Here is a 14,124-nt window from a genome sequence, read left to right on the forward strand (position 1 = left end):
CAACTGAATACAATTAAATGGCTTCAAGAGCATCCAGAGCTGCTCAACCACCAGCACAATCAACCGAAAGACATCTTCATCGCCCTAGAAAGAACCCGCTGACCCCACTAGCAGGGACACTGCCCAAAGGCCTTCTATCCTTCGGCCCCTCCTCCGGGCCGTCAGGCATGCAGACACCGTGGCTCCCTTAGATTCCCTCGCGGGGCTGGTGCTAAAGCGCGCCTTCCTTGAGGCGCTGAGCCGCTCCCACTGCCCCGCATCCGCTCCGCACCCTCGAAACCCAGATCCCCAGTGCTGCTGGCCGGTGTTCCCAGGACCCGACGCTCCGTCAGCCGGCTCGCCTACACACACGCTGCGCCTGCAGCTGTTCCCGCAGGCTTTGCCCGCCTCTGTCGTGGGCCCATCCCAGTCCGCCTCCTTCTCAGCAGTCCGCGGCCGCCGCCGGCAGCGGTACCATAGAGCTGCTCTCCAAGTGGAGAGTAGGCCAGGAGAGGGTGGTCCTTCCGGGTCACGTCTGCGAGGAAGCAGGTGGGCGGGGGGGGGGCCTCCACCACCAAACCTCTGTGGTCCAGACTTCCGCTCCGGAGGGCGGATCCGCCCCCTTGCGGCGCGCCCGCGCCCCGCCCCAACGCCGGCGGTGACGGAAGCACGCCGGGGTGACCTCACCCGCCAACATGGCGGCGGCGGTAGATTAGGGCAGCGGGTCGGAGCCGCCGCCGCCGCCGCAACCGCGGGTTCGTGTGTGCAGCACCTGCCGCCGCCTCTTTCACTTCTTCGGGTTGCAGGGGCCTGAGCCAGGTGAGGGGAGTAGGGTCGCGGGCAGGCCGCGCCGGGCCCTCTTCCAGCGCCGCCGGAGGTGTCCGAAGGCCGACGAGGGAGACGGAGTGAGAAGCTGAGGGCGCGAGGCCAACCCGCTGCCCCGCAGACTTGCTTGGGCGAGGGTGGGCCTCGGGCGAGGGGTGCGTGCGCGGGCTCGAGTCCTGGCTCCCGCCCGCTGGCCGGGTCGCGGCTTCTCCCTGAGGTTCCCGGTCCCTCTCCCGGCGGCTCCGACCCCGCTGTCATTTGCTGTTATTATTATTTCACATGTTCAGTTTTCCCACCCGTGGAGACACACGGTTCGCTCTAGGTGGTCTCTCCCTTTGGTCTTTCTCCCACCATCCCAGGGCGTCCCTGAGTGTTTTTCCTTCCTGATCGAACTTTCCAGGCCTAGGCTTGCCCGCAGGTCCTGGGCCCTGGCCGCCGCCCTGCGGAGTTTGCCCGCTGCCAGCACAAGCGCCGTTCCTCGCGGGGCCAGCTCGCTGTCTCTGCAAGTTTTAAGCGAAACAGACGGTCCCCTCCCTGCTTCCTCTTTTTTTTTTTTCTTTACTACTTGGAGCAAAACAAACAAGTCCTGCGAAACTGTCAGTGCGATTTCCCCGGGAGGTTTGGTCCAAACCAGAATGCTGGTCTATGCCCTGACTTGTTGTGTGACCTTGGATGAGTTGCCACACCCTTCTAGTACCTTCTTTTTTTTTTTCCTTCAGTCACCCAGAAAACTAAGCAAGTGTTTGTGTTGATAGTGAACTGTTGATACCTCACATATGCAGCTGGATAAACTTAAAACACCGTAAATTGCAAATATTTAAACCTTTGTGGAATTTGCTTCGCTTGATAATAGACTGTTAGAGACTTTGAAATCCTTTTGCTCCAATTGGTTAGGTACCATTCTCAGGTTTGTTTTTTTTTTTTTTTTCTTTCCCAAATGATGAATTTACTTATGCCGTCCTGTATCCCTGTAGCTGAGTTCTGTTGAAAGATACATGTGGTTGAGTCCAACCTGTTTTGTAGAGAAAAGGTGCTGGTTACCATATCAGTTACTCAATATTTACTCTGTATCTTATTCGGCTAAGCTTTTAGGACAGGTGATTTGCAATAATAATGATTGTTTTAGGAATATGTTTCTTTTCTGAAACATTTTAGACATGCAAAACAAGTTTTAACTGTGGTCCTGCCGTCCTGCTTTTTTATCGTGGTTTTTCAAACTTGATTTTGACGCATATCTTCCACATGAGTGTTCACCAGGAGTTATTAATTAATACGTATTAACAGGGTTCAAAGGAGGGGGTTAATCTTCAGCGTAGCTGATTATTTTCTTTAAACAGCTTTATTGAGGTACCATCAAGCCGTGCATGTGTATAGTCATGGACTGTAGAACTGTCATTGCAGTTTTCAACAGCCGCGAAAGAAACTCTGTGCCCGGTAGCAGTCATTCTTTATCCCCACACTCTCCTGCCCAGGCAGATCTGTTTTACGTTCTGTCTCTGTAGATCTGCCAATTCTGGATATTTCATAGGAACAGAAGTATACAATATGTGGGGTTTTGTGACTAGCTTTTTTCATTTCCTGTCGTAGCAGGTATTGGCAGTTCATTCCTTTTAATGGCCACATAATGTTGCAGCGTATGAATAGACCACATTTTACAGATTCACCAGTTAATGGGCAGTTATTTCCACTGTTTTGACTGTTACATACTGCTGCTGTGACCATTCATGTGAACTTTTTTTTTGCCAGGAGAGTGTATGTTTTCTTTTCTCTGTCATATACTTAGGAGGGGAACAGAGAAGCTGACAGTTACATCTCCCTTTTATGCATATTATCTGCATACATGGGAAGCCTGATTACTTACTGTGGAAGTCAAACTACATGTTTGTGGGGAGAGCGAGAGTGAGGCGTTACTCTGTAAGCACGTTATCTTCGTGTGCCAGCTGCTGAGTGGAGACGTTTGTGGATGGCTCTTAACACAGGATTGAACTGACCTCTTCAATTAGGTGTGTTTCAGTTGGAAAGTGATGATGTACACTAAAATAATTTAGTGTCTGCTGAATTTTAAAATGAAATGCTTAGTTGAGTTTCTCAGTTGGACCCAGTGAAATTTCTGCGGTTTCACAATATTTATTAGGATTATGTAACTTTTCTTTGGGAGAAACTTCTAGAATTCTGCAAGAACTAATAAAGTATGGATTAAAAAGATGAAGTTAAAAAGAAAAAAAATGAAGTTATTGGAGTTCATGTTAATTTCTGGAGCTTTATAAAACAGTCTTTACTCAAACCACCAATGGGACTGGAGTCTGGGAATCAAAAACTGTTAATTTTGTTTATAACTGAATTATCTGTGGTCTCTCACATTTCTCTTTATAAACTGGGATTATAGATCTACTCAACTCCATATGGGAGTATTTAACAATATAATAAGGTTACCATTTTATTTCGGTGGGAGGAAATGGTCTTAAAAACAAAGCTTCCTAAAATAATATAAATACATCATGTTACATTGTAATTGTGCTTGTATTAACAGTTCTGTGGGGTTAAGAAATACAGTATAGGTGTGATATTCTAAGTCAGTATTTCTGAGGTTGGTGTTAAAAGTTTGTCTGTAATAGCAGCCAAGGTGGTGGTGATGAGCCAAGGTTGGGAAACAGCTGCAAGACACCCGAGTTGCTGCATATTTGCTTCTCATAAGGTTTTAAAGCAGAATCTAATGGTTGCTGTAGGCGTTCTGGCTACCCTGCATACAAAATACCCAATTCCTACACTGCTGTCCTGGCGTTTGCACTGGTCTTCATAGTAGAAATCCAGTTTTAGGGAAAGCAAACTGTTTATTGTGAGATTGTGGGTGTGACATTGTTAATGAAGGATTGCCTATGTATAAACACGGATTAAGTTACCCTGGGCCTCCTCGGGCCATCCGTCTGGCTGACAGCTACCTGTACCTTGAGAGAGGAACAAACGAAAGGTGTAAGGCAGAGAGAGAAACGGCTGGGCAGCACAGCTGTAGTCAGCAGCTTGTTAGAGTTGTGCAAAAAGCAGCAGTTTCTGTCTGTATTGAAGAGCATTCTTGTGTGCAATCATTTCTTGACACCAAGAATGCTCACACCTACTTTGAATTAGGTGTTCTAGATGGAATGTAAAGAGTAACAGTGGCTGTGTCTTTCTCAGCATTGGAAAGAAGCTTGTGCTGTCTCAGACAGGAGCGTCCTCTGGTGGATGAGGTGGTAGTGGGACTGGACCTGAGCGTGGTCCCCTGCTTCCAGGAAGACTAGCTGCTGGGCTCAGAGCACGTGTCCTTCTCCTTTAACCTGTCCCCCTCCCTCCCCGCCACCACCCCATTCTCAAAATTGACAAAATTGCTTCTTTCGCTACTATGGGCGTCTGATATTTGGGACATTGCCTTGTTTTTCTACCGTTTCTTCCCGTTGTCATTCATGGGAGTATTTTCACTTCTGTGTCCTCTCAACGCTGCACGCTGCCAGGCTTGCAGGAGGTGTGTGTTGGAAGGGTGCAGGCCTGCGAGGTCAGAACTGAGGAGAGTGCTCTCCGCCAGGTGGTTGTGCTGTTCACCATCTCTTCTAATTTTCGGCAGATAAATTGTCTACTTCTGTCTCTCCATTAATAAAGTTGAGACTGCTACTTTTTCCTTCCGGTGTGGAGGATTTCTGTGACATTTTCTGTGACAGTACTTCAGCAGTGGAGGTCTCGTGCAAGGGGAATTTGTGGTATGTGTTAGAAACGCAGGAGCCCTTGGTTCAGCATGCTGACTTTAGTCTGCATAGAGTGTGCCAGAGGCAGTGGGTGCCCTGTTCCCAGAGCACCCAGCAGCGGGGCTGAGGGTACACTCGGCATATTGTCGGTGCCTTTGAGAAATTGTAACTGAATACAAGTGCACTGGACATAAAATAGCATGTCTTTTTAATTGAAGTTGATGTGTAATATTATATGTTATACAGTGTAGTGATTCCAAGGTTTTAAAGGTCACACTCCATTTACAGCTATTATAAAAATTGGCAATATTCCCGGTGTTGCAGACACATAGTAGTGTTTCTGAGGTCTGCCTGCCCCATCAGTTGAAGGAGCTGCCCCAGTGCTCTGAAACTGGCAGCTTAGGCAGAGTTAGAGGAGCTGGACGGATGTTTTAACCTCTGGGTGTGCTGTGTTTATGACTAGGATGTCAGAGACACATGTGAAGCTTAAAGACTGTATCCTAAACTGAAATGACTTAAATGTGTGTGGCCGTCTTCTTCCTTGGTGTGAATCAGTAAGTGTAACAGAAGCATTCATCAACCATGTGGATGTATGGCTGCCGACATGTATACTACGGCTGAGGACTTCCTTGTGAATAGGATGGGGAGTTTGGAAGGTGGAGAATTATGAAGTCATGACTAAGATGGCCTTTGTTATTCAGTCGCCAAGTCATGCCCAACTCTGGTCGGCTTTATGGCATTTATGGTTAGGCAGTTGGGATTTCTAAGGAGATTTGAAGAGTACTAGATTAAAAATCCTAGATGCTTTGTCTGTAGCATCTGGGTTGGTGTGTAATTAAAAGTGTCTTCAGAGATGGGAATTTCTGATAAATACAAGGAGTTTTTTTTAAGAATTCATTTTATTGTAGTATAGTTGATTTACAATGTTGTGTTAATTTCTTTCTCTTTTTTCCCACACCATGTGGCTTGTGGGATCTAGTTCCCCAACCAGGGATTGAACCTGGGCCAGGGGAGTGAAAGCACCAAATCCTAACCACTGGACCACCAGGGAATTCCCAATATTGTGGAATTTCTGTTGTTGTTCAGTAGCTACGTCAGTCCAGCTCTTTTTGACCTCATGGACTGCAGCACACCAGGCTCCTGTCCTTCACTATCTCCTGGAGTTAGCTCAAATTCATGTCCATTGAATAGGTGATGCTGTCTAACTATCTCATCCTCCTTCGCCCCCTTCTCCTTTTGCCTTCAATCTTTCCCAGCATCGGGGTCTTTTCCAGTGAATCAGCTCTTTGCATCAAGTGGCCAAAGTATTGGAGCTTCAGCATCAGTCCTTCCAGTAAATATTCAGGGTTGATTTCCTTGAGAATTGACTGCTTTGTTCTCCTTGCTGTCCAAGGGATTCTCAAGAGTCTTCTCCAGCACCACAGTTTGAAAGCATCAATTCTTCGGCGCTCAGCCTTGTTTATGGTCCAACTTTCACATCCATACATGAGTACTGGAAAAACCATAGCTTTGACTAAATGGACCTTTGTTGGCAAAGTGATGTCTCTGCTTTTTAATATGCTGTCTAGATTTATCATAGCTTTCCTTCCAAGGAGCAAGTGTCTTTTAATTTCATGGCTGTAGTCGCTGTCCGAAGTAATTTTGGAGCCCCAGAAAATAAAATGGGTCGCTGTTTCCACTTTTTCCCCTTCCATTTGCCATGAAGTGATGAGACCAAATACTATGATCTTAGTTTTTTGAATGTTGAGTTTTAAGCCAGCTTTTTCACTCTCCTTTTTCTCAGCCCCGTCAAGAGGCTTTAGTTCCTCTTCACTTTCTTCTATTTGAGTGGTATCTGCATATCTGAGGTTGTTGATAGTTCTCTCGGCAATCTTGATTTCAGCTTGTGATTCATCCAGCATGGCGTTTCACATGATGTACTCTGCATAGAAGTTAAATAAGCAGGGTGACAGTATACAGCCTTGTTGTACTCTTTTCCCAACTGAACCAGTCAGGTGTTCTGTGTGGTCATTTCTGCTGCACATCACAGTGACTGTTATGCATGCGTACACATTCTTTTCCACCGTGATTTATCACAGGGAATATACTTCCTCGTGCTGTCCAGTAGGACCTTGTTGTTTATCCATCATAGTGTAGTTTGCATGTGCAAACCCCGAAGTCCCGATCCAGCCCAGCCCTCCCTCTGCCCCCTCGGCAGCTGCACGCCTGCTCTCCGTGTCTGCCAATCTGCTTCTGCTTTGTAGCTGAGTTCACTCGTGTCATGATTTAGATTCCACATATAGTGATGGCATATAGTATTAGTCTTTCTCTTCTGAATTATTTCCCTTAGTGTGATCATCTCTAGGTGCATCTGAGTGGCTGCAAATGGCATGATTTCATTCTTTTTTATGGCTGAGTAATATTCCAGTCCATGCATGCACGTGTGTGTGTGTGAGTAAACACAACATCATTTTTATCCATTCCTCTGTCAGTGGACATTTAGGTTGCTTCCACGGCTTGGCTGTTGTAAATAGTGCTGCACTGGGGTGCCTGGATAAATACAAGAAATTTGATTATAACAAATTCTAGAACATTCATCTTTTTTTTTTAATTTAAAGCATTATTCAGAAGATGAGTACTTCTTTGTTCCTCTTAACAAAAACAACAGACTTTGCAAAGGTTAAATTTTGTTGTTGATTTCCTCTGTTCTCCTCTCTTTCGGAACTTTACTTAGTAATTTATTCCTTGCTCTCTTTTTATTTCTCATCGGCTTTCACTGAATGTAAGCATGCTTAAGTCTCTTTCATTGTGACAAAATTAAAGAATTGTCAGACCCTTTGTCTCTGTTCTCAGACTCCTTTCTCCCCTTGAAACCAGACTTTTATGTTCATTCTTTTTAATCTCTTTATATAGTCACCCTTTTATTTTGTGTATTTCAAATTCTCCATACTTTTTCATTGTTTATTCATGTATCTTAGTTTGTTTAGTACAAATCTTAAATTTTGTTAACATTCCCTGTCTCTTTTTCCTATTATTAGTTATCTGAATGTTTTTCTTTTATCAGATATTTCTTAAGCTCTTAAAACAGTCTATATCATTGCTTTAAGTAGAAAACAATTGTTTGGAAACCTTAATAAAACACTTTGGTTTGCAATGACTGTTAAGATACATAGTAGGAGTTAAAAGATACAAACTGATTATGATATAAATAAATCCTGAGTTTGTAACTTGCAGCCTGGTGAGCATAGTATATATAGTTCTGTGTGATATATTTGAAAGCTGCCAAAAGAATAGGTCTTTAAAACAGGGGTACATGGTAGGTAAAACAGTTGGGTACAGGTGGAGAAGTGGAGTTGGACTCGCATTGATTAGGGTATAAGTTAAAGTACCTCCTGAAGAGATTCGGAGTAAAGTTGACTTGAGGAAGAGTTCAGAGGCGGGCGGTAAGGGCGGGCAGAGCGGCTCTGCTCCGCAGCGCCATTCAGGGGCCCAGGTCTCTCCTGTCTTGTGCTGCCCCCTGGAGAGGTGTCTGCCATCGTCGTATTTCAAGTCCAGAGAGGAGGTGAGAGGTCTGCAAGGAGAGGACACCCCCTCCTCCCCACCCTCCGCCACCACCCCATTGCACACACAGCTTCTCTCACTGCTCAGGCTCAGACTAGTCGTGTGGCACACGAAGCTGCGGAGGAAACGGCAGGTGTCACCTGCAGCTGCGCACCATGGACCCTGCAGGAATGTGAAGGCTTTAATAGTAGAAGAATGAGAACATATTGGCTGGGGGCTGGTGCAGCATAAAGAGAGGGCAGAGCTACTGTTCTTGCCACACAGGTGAAAGTAGGGTAACTGGGGGAGAGAGAAAGGGAAGTGTGCTTTTGGCCTGAAATCTGAGTACATGCATTCCCACTGTAAGTAAACTGAAGTTATGTTTTTTAAAGATTACCAAGGATAAGTCTGAGAAATATTTATTTTGGTATTTGGTTGAATGGTTGGAGTTAATGGGAGAATGTATTGGCATGTAACAAACTTTAAAAAAAACACTTTATTTATTTGACGGCATCAACTCTTAGTTGTGGCACTCGGGATATTCCTGAGTTATAGCTCAGGACTCTCGAGTTGGACTCTAGTTGTGTTGTGAGAGCTCAGTTGCCCCTGGGGCATGTGGCGTGTTAGTTCCCGACCAGGGATGGAACCAGGTCCCCTGCATTGCAAGGTGGATTCCCAACCACTGGCCACCCGGGACATCTCGGTGTGTAATGAACTGTACACTAAAAAAATACTCTTCTGGTTTTAGGTTTTGTACATCTGTAAGTAGACTTTTTCGGAGCTCTGCCGGCCACCCCCATGGCGTCCTCAACTACCGTGCCTCTAGGATTTCACTATGAAACGAAGTACGTGGTTCTGAGCTACTTGGGACTCCTCTCTCAGGAGAAGCTGCAGGAGCAGCATGCTTCCTCACTCCAAGGTATCGTCTTTGGCTTGTGGTTGAATTAAGTAGTAATAATTAATGTGTGCCAAAATGTGTGTCTGAGCACTGTATAGCCATGGCTGTGAGTCTGAATAATGCTATCAGCTCTTAAAGACTGACACTTCACTCTGTCCCTTCCCAACCCCTGATCCATTCCCAGAAGCATGACTTTTAATTTTTTTTAATAGCTTGATTTTTTTTTGTGGTTGCACCACTTGGTTTAAGAGGACTTAGTTCCCTAACCAGGGATTGAACCTGTGCCCCTTGCAGTAGAAGCATGGATTCTTAACCCCTGGACCACCAGGGGAGGCCCACCAGCTCAATATTTTGAATGATTGCCGTTGGTAGAGGTAAAAAACATACTAAATACATGTAAATAAATAGAACTACATCTGCCTTTGGAGATTTCCTACTTAACAGGATATAGATTAGAATTAAATAATTATTTTTGAAGTTTATAACAAGTTCTTAGAATTATGTTTTTTTCAAGGATATTAAGTTTCTTTAATTGAAGTATAGCTTGTTTACAATGCTGTATTAGTTTCAGGTGTGCAGCAGTGATTCAGTTATAGGTAAATGTCAGTTCTTTTTCAGATTCTTTCATCTTCTAGGTTGTTAGAAATACTGAGTATAGTTCTCTGCGCTGTACAGTAGGTCCTTATTTATCTGTTCTTTATATAGTAGTAAGGATATTAGATTTAAACAGTGGATTAATCTCTCAGACTTAGAGAGTTTGTAGCACAGTTCTTTGTACTGTATTTTAATTTGCCAGACGAAGCTTGGTAGAGTCTGAGTCAGTCTTCCTCGTTAAGATGTAGCATCATTTTCTTGAGTATTCTTATCACGGATTTCACTATGGCCATGGAGGTCGTTCTCATCTGCTGCTGTTTTAGCTCAGGAAGTGTCCTGCTGAGATTCAGAAAAGATGGGCCCCCGGAGCCATCCCAGCTACAGGGATGGCCAGCGACGTCTTAACAGAGCTCGGAAATGCCAACACATAACTCGAGGGTGTGTTGCGTTTTAAACATCGAATCATATTTTGAATTCACTGAGCTCAGTAGCTGCTTACACAAAATTACATCAAAATAGCTTCAAAGACACGATAAAAGAACATTTTTTTCCTACTAAAATTTATTATTTAAATAATATACCAAATATTTAATTTATTATCTCCCTAAACTCAGACAGCAGCTGTTGTACTTTCTGTTGTCTTCCGATATTACTCAGTATCCGCATAGTTTTCAAGAGCTTCCCAGGAGGCACTAGTGGTGAAGAATCCACCTGCCAGTGCAGGAGATTCGAGAGACCCGGGTTTGATCCCTGGGTCGGGAAGATCCCCCGGAGAAGGAAATGGCACCCGACTCCAGTGTTCTTGCCTGGAGAATCCCATGGGCAGAGAGAGGAGCCTGGCGGGCTGCCGTCCACGGGGCCACAAACAGTGGACGTGACCGAGCGCTGCTGCAGGATTTTTGAACAGTTGTAACAGTTGATCACAGTGATTGTGGTGATTTTTTTCCCCCACCATTTTATCATGTTTACATGTTTTTGTATTGTATCTCCATTATTGCATGTCTAAACGTTTCCATCTTTTTAAACATTGATAGACTGCGATACAGTTTTTGGTTTACCATAGGACCCCTTTTATCTAGGTCACTAACACTGGTAATAGGGCTTTTACTGAAGAAGTCAAGGCAAGAAGGAATTCTTAACAAAGTGGTTGTTACAAGAAATTTTAGTTAAAATGTTAATAAACGTACATTTACTTAGTAATTTTGGTGTATGGTCAAGGCATTTTTCTTTCTGAATATGAATCTGTTGATTGGAATTCCATGTCCTCTTTCTACCATAAACTAAACTTCCATATCTATTATGTGCACCTTAAAATTTATGCTTAGCGTGGAGTAAGCACATAGAAGCATTTGTAGTTTCATTGAAGCGGCGTTCTAGATTTTCATGATTTTTTCTCCTCTATTACAGTTGTTTCTCTCACAGCTAACTTAAGGTGGTATTTTTAAAAGCAGCTTCACAAAACGTAATTTCGCTTTCAGCAAGCCTCACTACATATCATACTTCAGTGATATCTGTAATTTTAAGTCAGTTGCACCATTTCAGTGACCAGTATAACTTTAATGGTCATACTGTATACTGGTTTACTGGTTATACTGTATACTGGTTTACTGGTCATACTGTATACTGGTTTACTGGTCATACTGTATACTGGTTTACTGGTCATACTGTATACTGGTTTACTGGTCATACTGTATACTGGTTTACTGGTTATATTGGATCTACCTACCCCCACCCCCGACCCCAAATTGAAAGCGCAGAGTCCTAAGCACTGGACTGCCAGGAAGTCCCAGTATTCCCAATATAACAGATAGGCTGGGAGAACGATAACTGACTCTTGGCAGGCGCACGCCCTGAACACATGTGCTGGCTGGCGTCTACCGTCTGTCTGCATGTGCTCAACCTGCAGTGGGTCTGGTAACTCAGCACATTATTTGTAGAGAGGGTAGTGAAGAGCAGTTCTTTATGTTGCTTCCCCCTACTACTAATGGTTATTTACCTTTGTAAGTTGTCCAGAGTCAAACTGCAGAACCAAAAAGGAGCGAGCAGTCATGTGGTCGCTGCACCTGCCTAGTTATTTCATCGCCAGCCGTGGAGAGGGCTCGATCCGAGGAACTTAGCCTTCAGTTTGTCATGCTTGGCACACACAGGGATGCTGGGGCTCCTGCAGGCCACCCCTCCCAGCCACCCACCCCTCCAGTTTACATGCAGTGAAAGCCATCCATTATTTCATGTAACACCTGATTAAGGTAATTGTCAGTAGACTCTCAATTAGCATAACAGGGATAGTAATTTTGCAGTGTTGACCTCAGCACCCCAGATTCAGTCAAGTGAGTAAGTCCCAGACAGACTAATTGGTCTTTTTTCAGATAATCACTTCCTTTCTTTAGGCCATGCTATGCGGCAGGTGGGATCTCAGTTCCCAGACCAGGAATTGAACCCACACGCCCTGCATTGGAAATGCAGAGTCTCAACCACCTGCTCTCCAGGCTTGAAACATTACAGTCATCCTTTACCTCTCATCTCTGCTTCCGTCCTCTTTCTTTGTCAACTATTATTAACTGTTAGAGTTCTGTGACAGTTCTCCCATTTTCCTTTAAATCCTGCCTCAGGATTTGAAACAAATGTCTCCTGATTTTTCTCCTTCATTTCCTGTGTTCTCCATCATGTAATTTGAAGGCCACAAGCAAGCTGCACTTGCTTACATTACCTCTCACATCAGGAACCCACAGGTGCTCTTTTTCCCTCAGTCTACCCTACAGAAGACCCCATTACCTGTTGCGTCTCCTGGCTACTGTTGCTTTAGACTGTCAATGAGCCATGCATATTCCTATTAATTTGTTCACTTGAGCTGAGTTGCCCCTGTGACAGTTGTTGTTGTTCAGTTGCTAAGTCGTGTCTAACTCTCTGCAAGCCCATGGACTTCAGCACACTAGGCTTTCTTGTCCTTCACTACCTCCCGGAGTTGCTCAAACTCATGTTGGTTGAGTCAGTGATGCCATCTAACCATCTCATCTTCTGTTAACACATCTTCTCCTCTTTCCCTCAGTCTTTCCCAGCCTCATGGTCTTTTCCAGTGAGTCAGCTCTTTGCATCAGGTGGCCAAAGTATTGGAGCCATAGCATCAGTCCTTCCAATGAATATTCAGGGTTGATTTCCTTTAGGATTGACTGGTTTGATCCAAGGGACTCTCAAGAGTCTTCTCCAGCACCACAGTTCAAAAGCATCCATTCTTAGGCACTCAGCCTTCTTTATGGTCCAACCTTCACATCCATACATGACTATTGGAAAAACAATAGTTTTGACTCTACAAAACTTTGTTGGTAAAATGATGTCTCTGCTTTTTAATGCGCTGTCTAGGTTTGTCATAGCTTTCCTTCCAAGGAGCAAGCATCTTTAATTTCATGGCTGCAGCACCATCCGAAGTGATTTTGGAGCCCAAGAAAATAAAATCTGTCACCGTTTCCACTTTTCCCTATCTGTTTGCCATGAAGTGGTGGGACCAGAAGCCATGATCTTGGTTTTTTGAATGTTGAGTTTTAAGCCAGCTTTTTCACTCTCCTCTTTCATCCTCATCAAGAGACTTTAGTTACTATACTTTTTGCCTTTAGGGGTGGTATTATCTGCATATCTGAGGTTGTTGATGTTTCTCGCAGCAATCTTGATTCCAGCTTGTGATTTATCCAGCCCAGGATTTCGCTTGATGTACTCTGCATATTTTAAATAAGCAGGTGACAGTATTCAGCCTTGTTGTACTCCTTTCCCAGTTTTGAACCCATCTGTTGTTTCATATCCAGTTGTAACTGTTGCTTCTTGACCTGCATACAGATTTCTCAGGAGGCAGGTAAGGTGATCTGGTATTCCCATCCCTTTAAGAATTTTCCAGTTTATTGTGATCCACACAGTCACAGGCTTTTGCATAGTCAGTGAAACAGAAGTGGATGTTTTTCTGGATTTCCTGTGACAGTGGTTCCTGATGATTCCCCAGACCTGTTTCTCTTTCTGTCTGAGGCATGAAGGAAAGTGCATCTAAGCAGGGCCATGAGACTGGTCCTAGCCAGTGGAACTCAGGTGCTGGGGTTTGTGTCACTTCCAGGCTGTGGCATTTAAGGGCCAGTGTGCCTTCTCTCCATTGTGTTTCCCTTGCCTGTGGTGTATGTAGGCTGATTGAAGGGGGAGAGGTGTTCCCTGAGTTTGCAGTCACGGGAGCACGCCGCCACCCGCAGGCAGGGCTGCTGAGTCACTGTAGGACACAGTCTTCTTGCCTCCAGTCCCCAGATTAGATATGGCGCACACGCACACAGGAGGGATGCACCTTTGGGTTAAGTTGCTGAAGTCACCGCCTTTATTTATTATTGCAGCCTAGGTTCCTGTCCTCATTAGTGTGTCTCCCCTGTATGCACATTAGGGTGACCAGCTGTCCAGTTTGCCCAGGCTTGAGTAAAACTGGGAAAGTCCTGGGCAAACTAGATGAGTTGGTTACTCAAATACGTACATATGTTCCCATCTACCCAGATTCCACTTACTTATGATATTTTTTAACTGTAACAAACTTCACGGTCCACAAAAACCAGGCCTTTTCAAGCCCTGTGATTTATT

General features: G+C 44.6%; 1 protein-coding gene and 1 non-coding gene across 9 annotated transcripts in view; one reads left to right on the forward strand and one right to left on the reverse strand.

Moving 5' to 3' along the window:
• BCL2L13 (BCL2 like 13) overlaps nt 685–14,124 on the forward strand; it is a 48,219-nt gene continuing 34,779 nt past the window's right edge. For 6 of the 8 annotated variants that reach the window (XR_001918120.1, XR_001918119.1, XM_018048707.1 and 3 more), the window contains exons 1-2: nt 685–798; nt 8,785–8,955. Coding sequence is in view for 6 of the 8 variants with exons in the window: in XM_018048707.1 (XP_017904196.1) it covers nt 8,835–8,955 (121 nt within the window). In the remaining 2 variants the exon portion in view is untranslated. The remainder of the gene's footprint in view (nt 799–8,784; nt 8,956–14,124) is intronic. The other 2 variants (XM_018048708.1, XM_018048712.1) reach the window with 1 other exon arrangement.
• TRNAE-UUC lies at nt 5,497–5,568 on the reverse strand. The gene has a single exon. It is a non-coding gene; the product is annotated as a tRNA-Glu (tRNA).

The sequence above is a fragment of the Capra hircus genome, chromosome 5, assembly GCF_001704415.2.
Source record: "Capra hircus breed San Clemente chromosome 5, ASM170441v1, whole genome shotgun sequence".
Taxonomy (NCBI): domain Eukaryota; kingdom Metazoa; phylum Chordata; class Mammalia; order Artiodactyla; family Bovidae; genus Capra; species Capra hircus.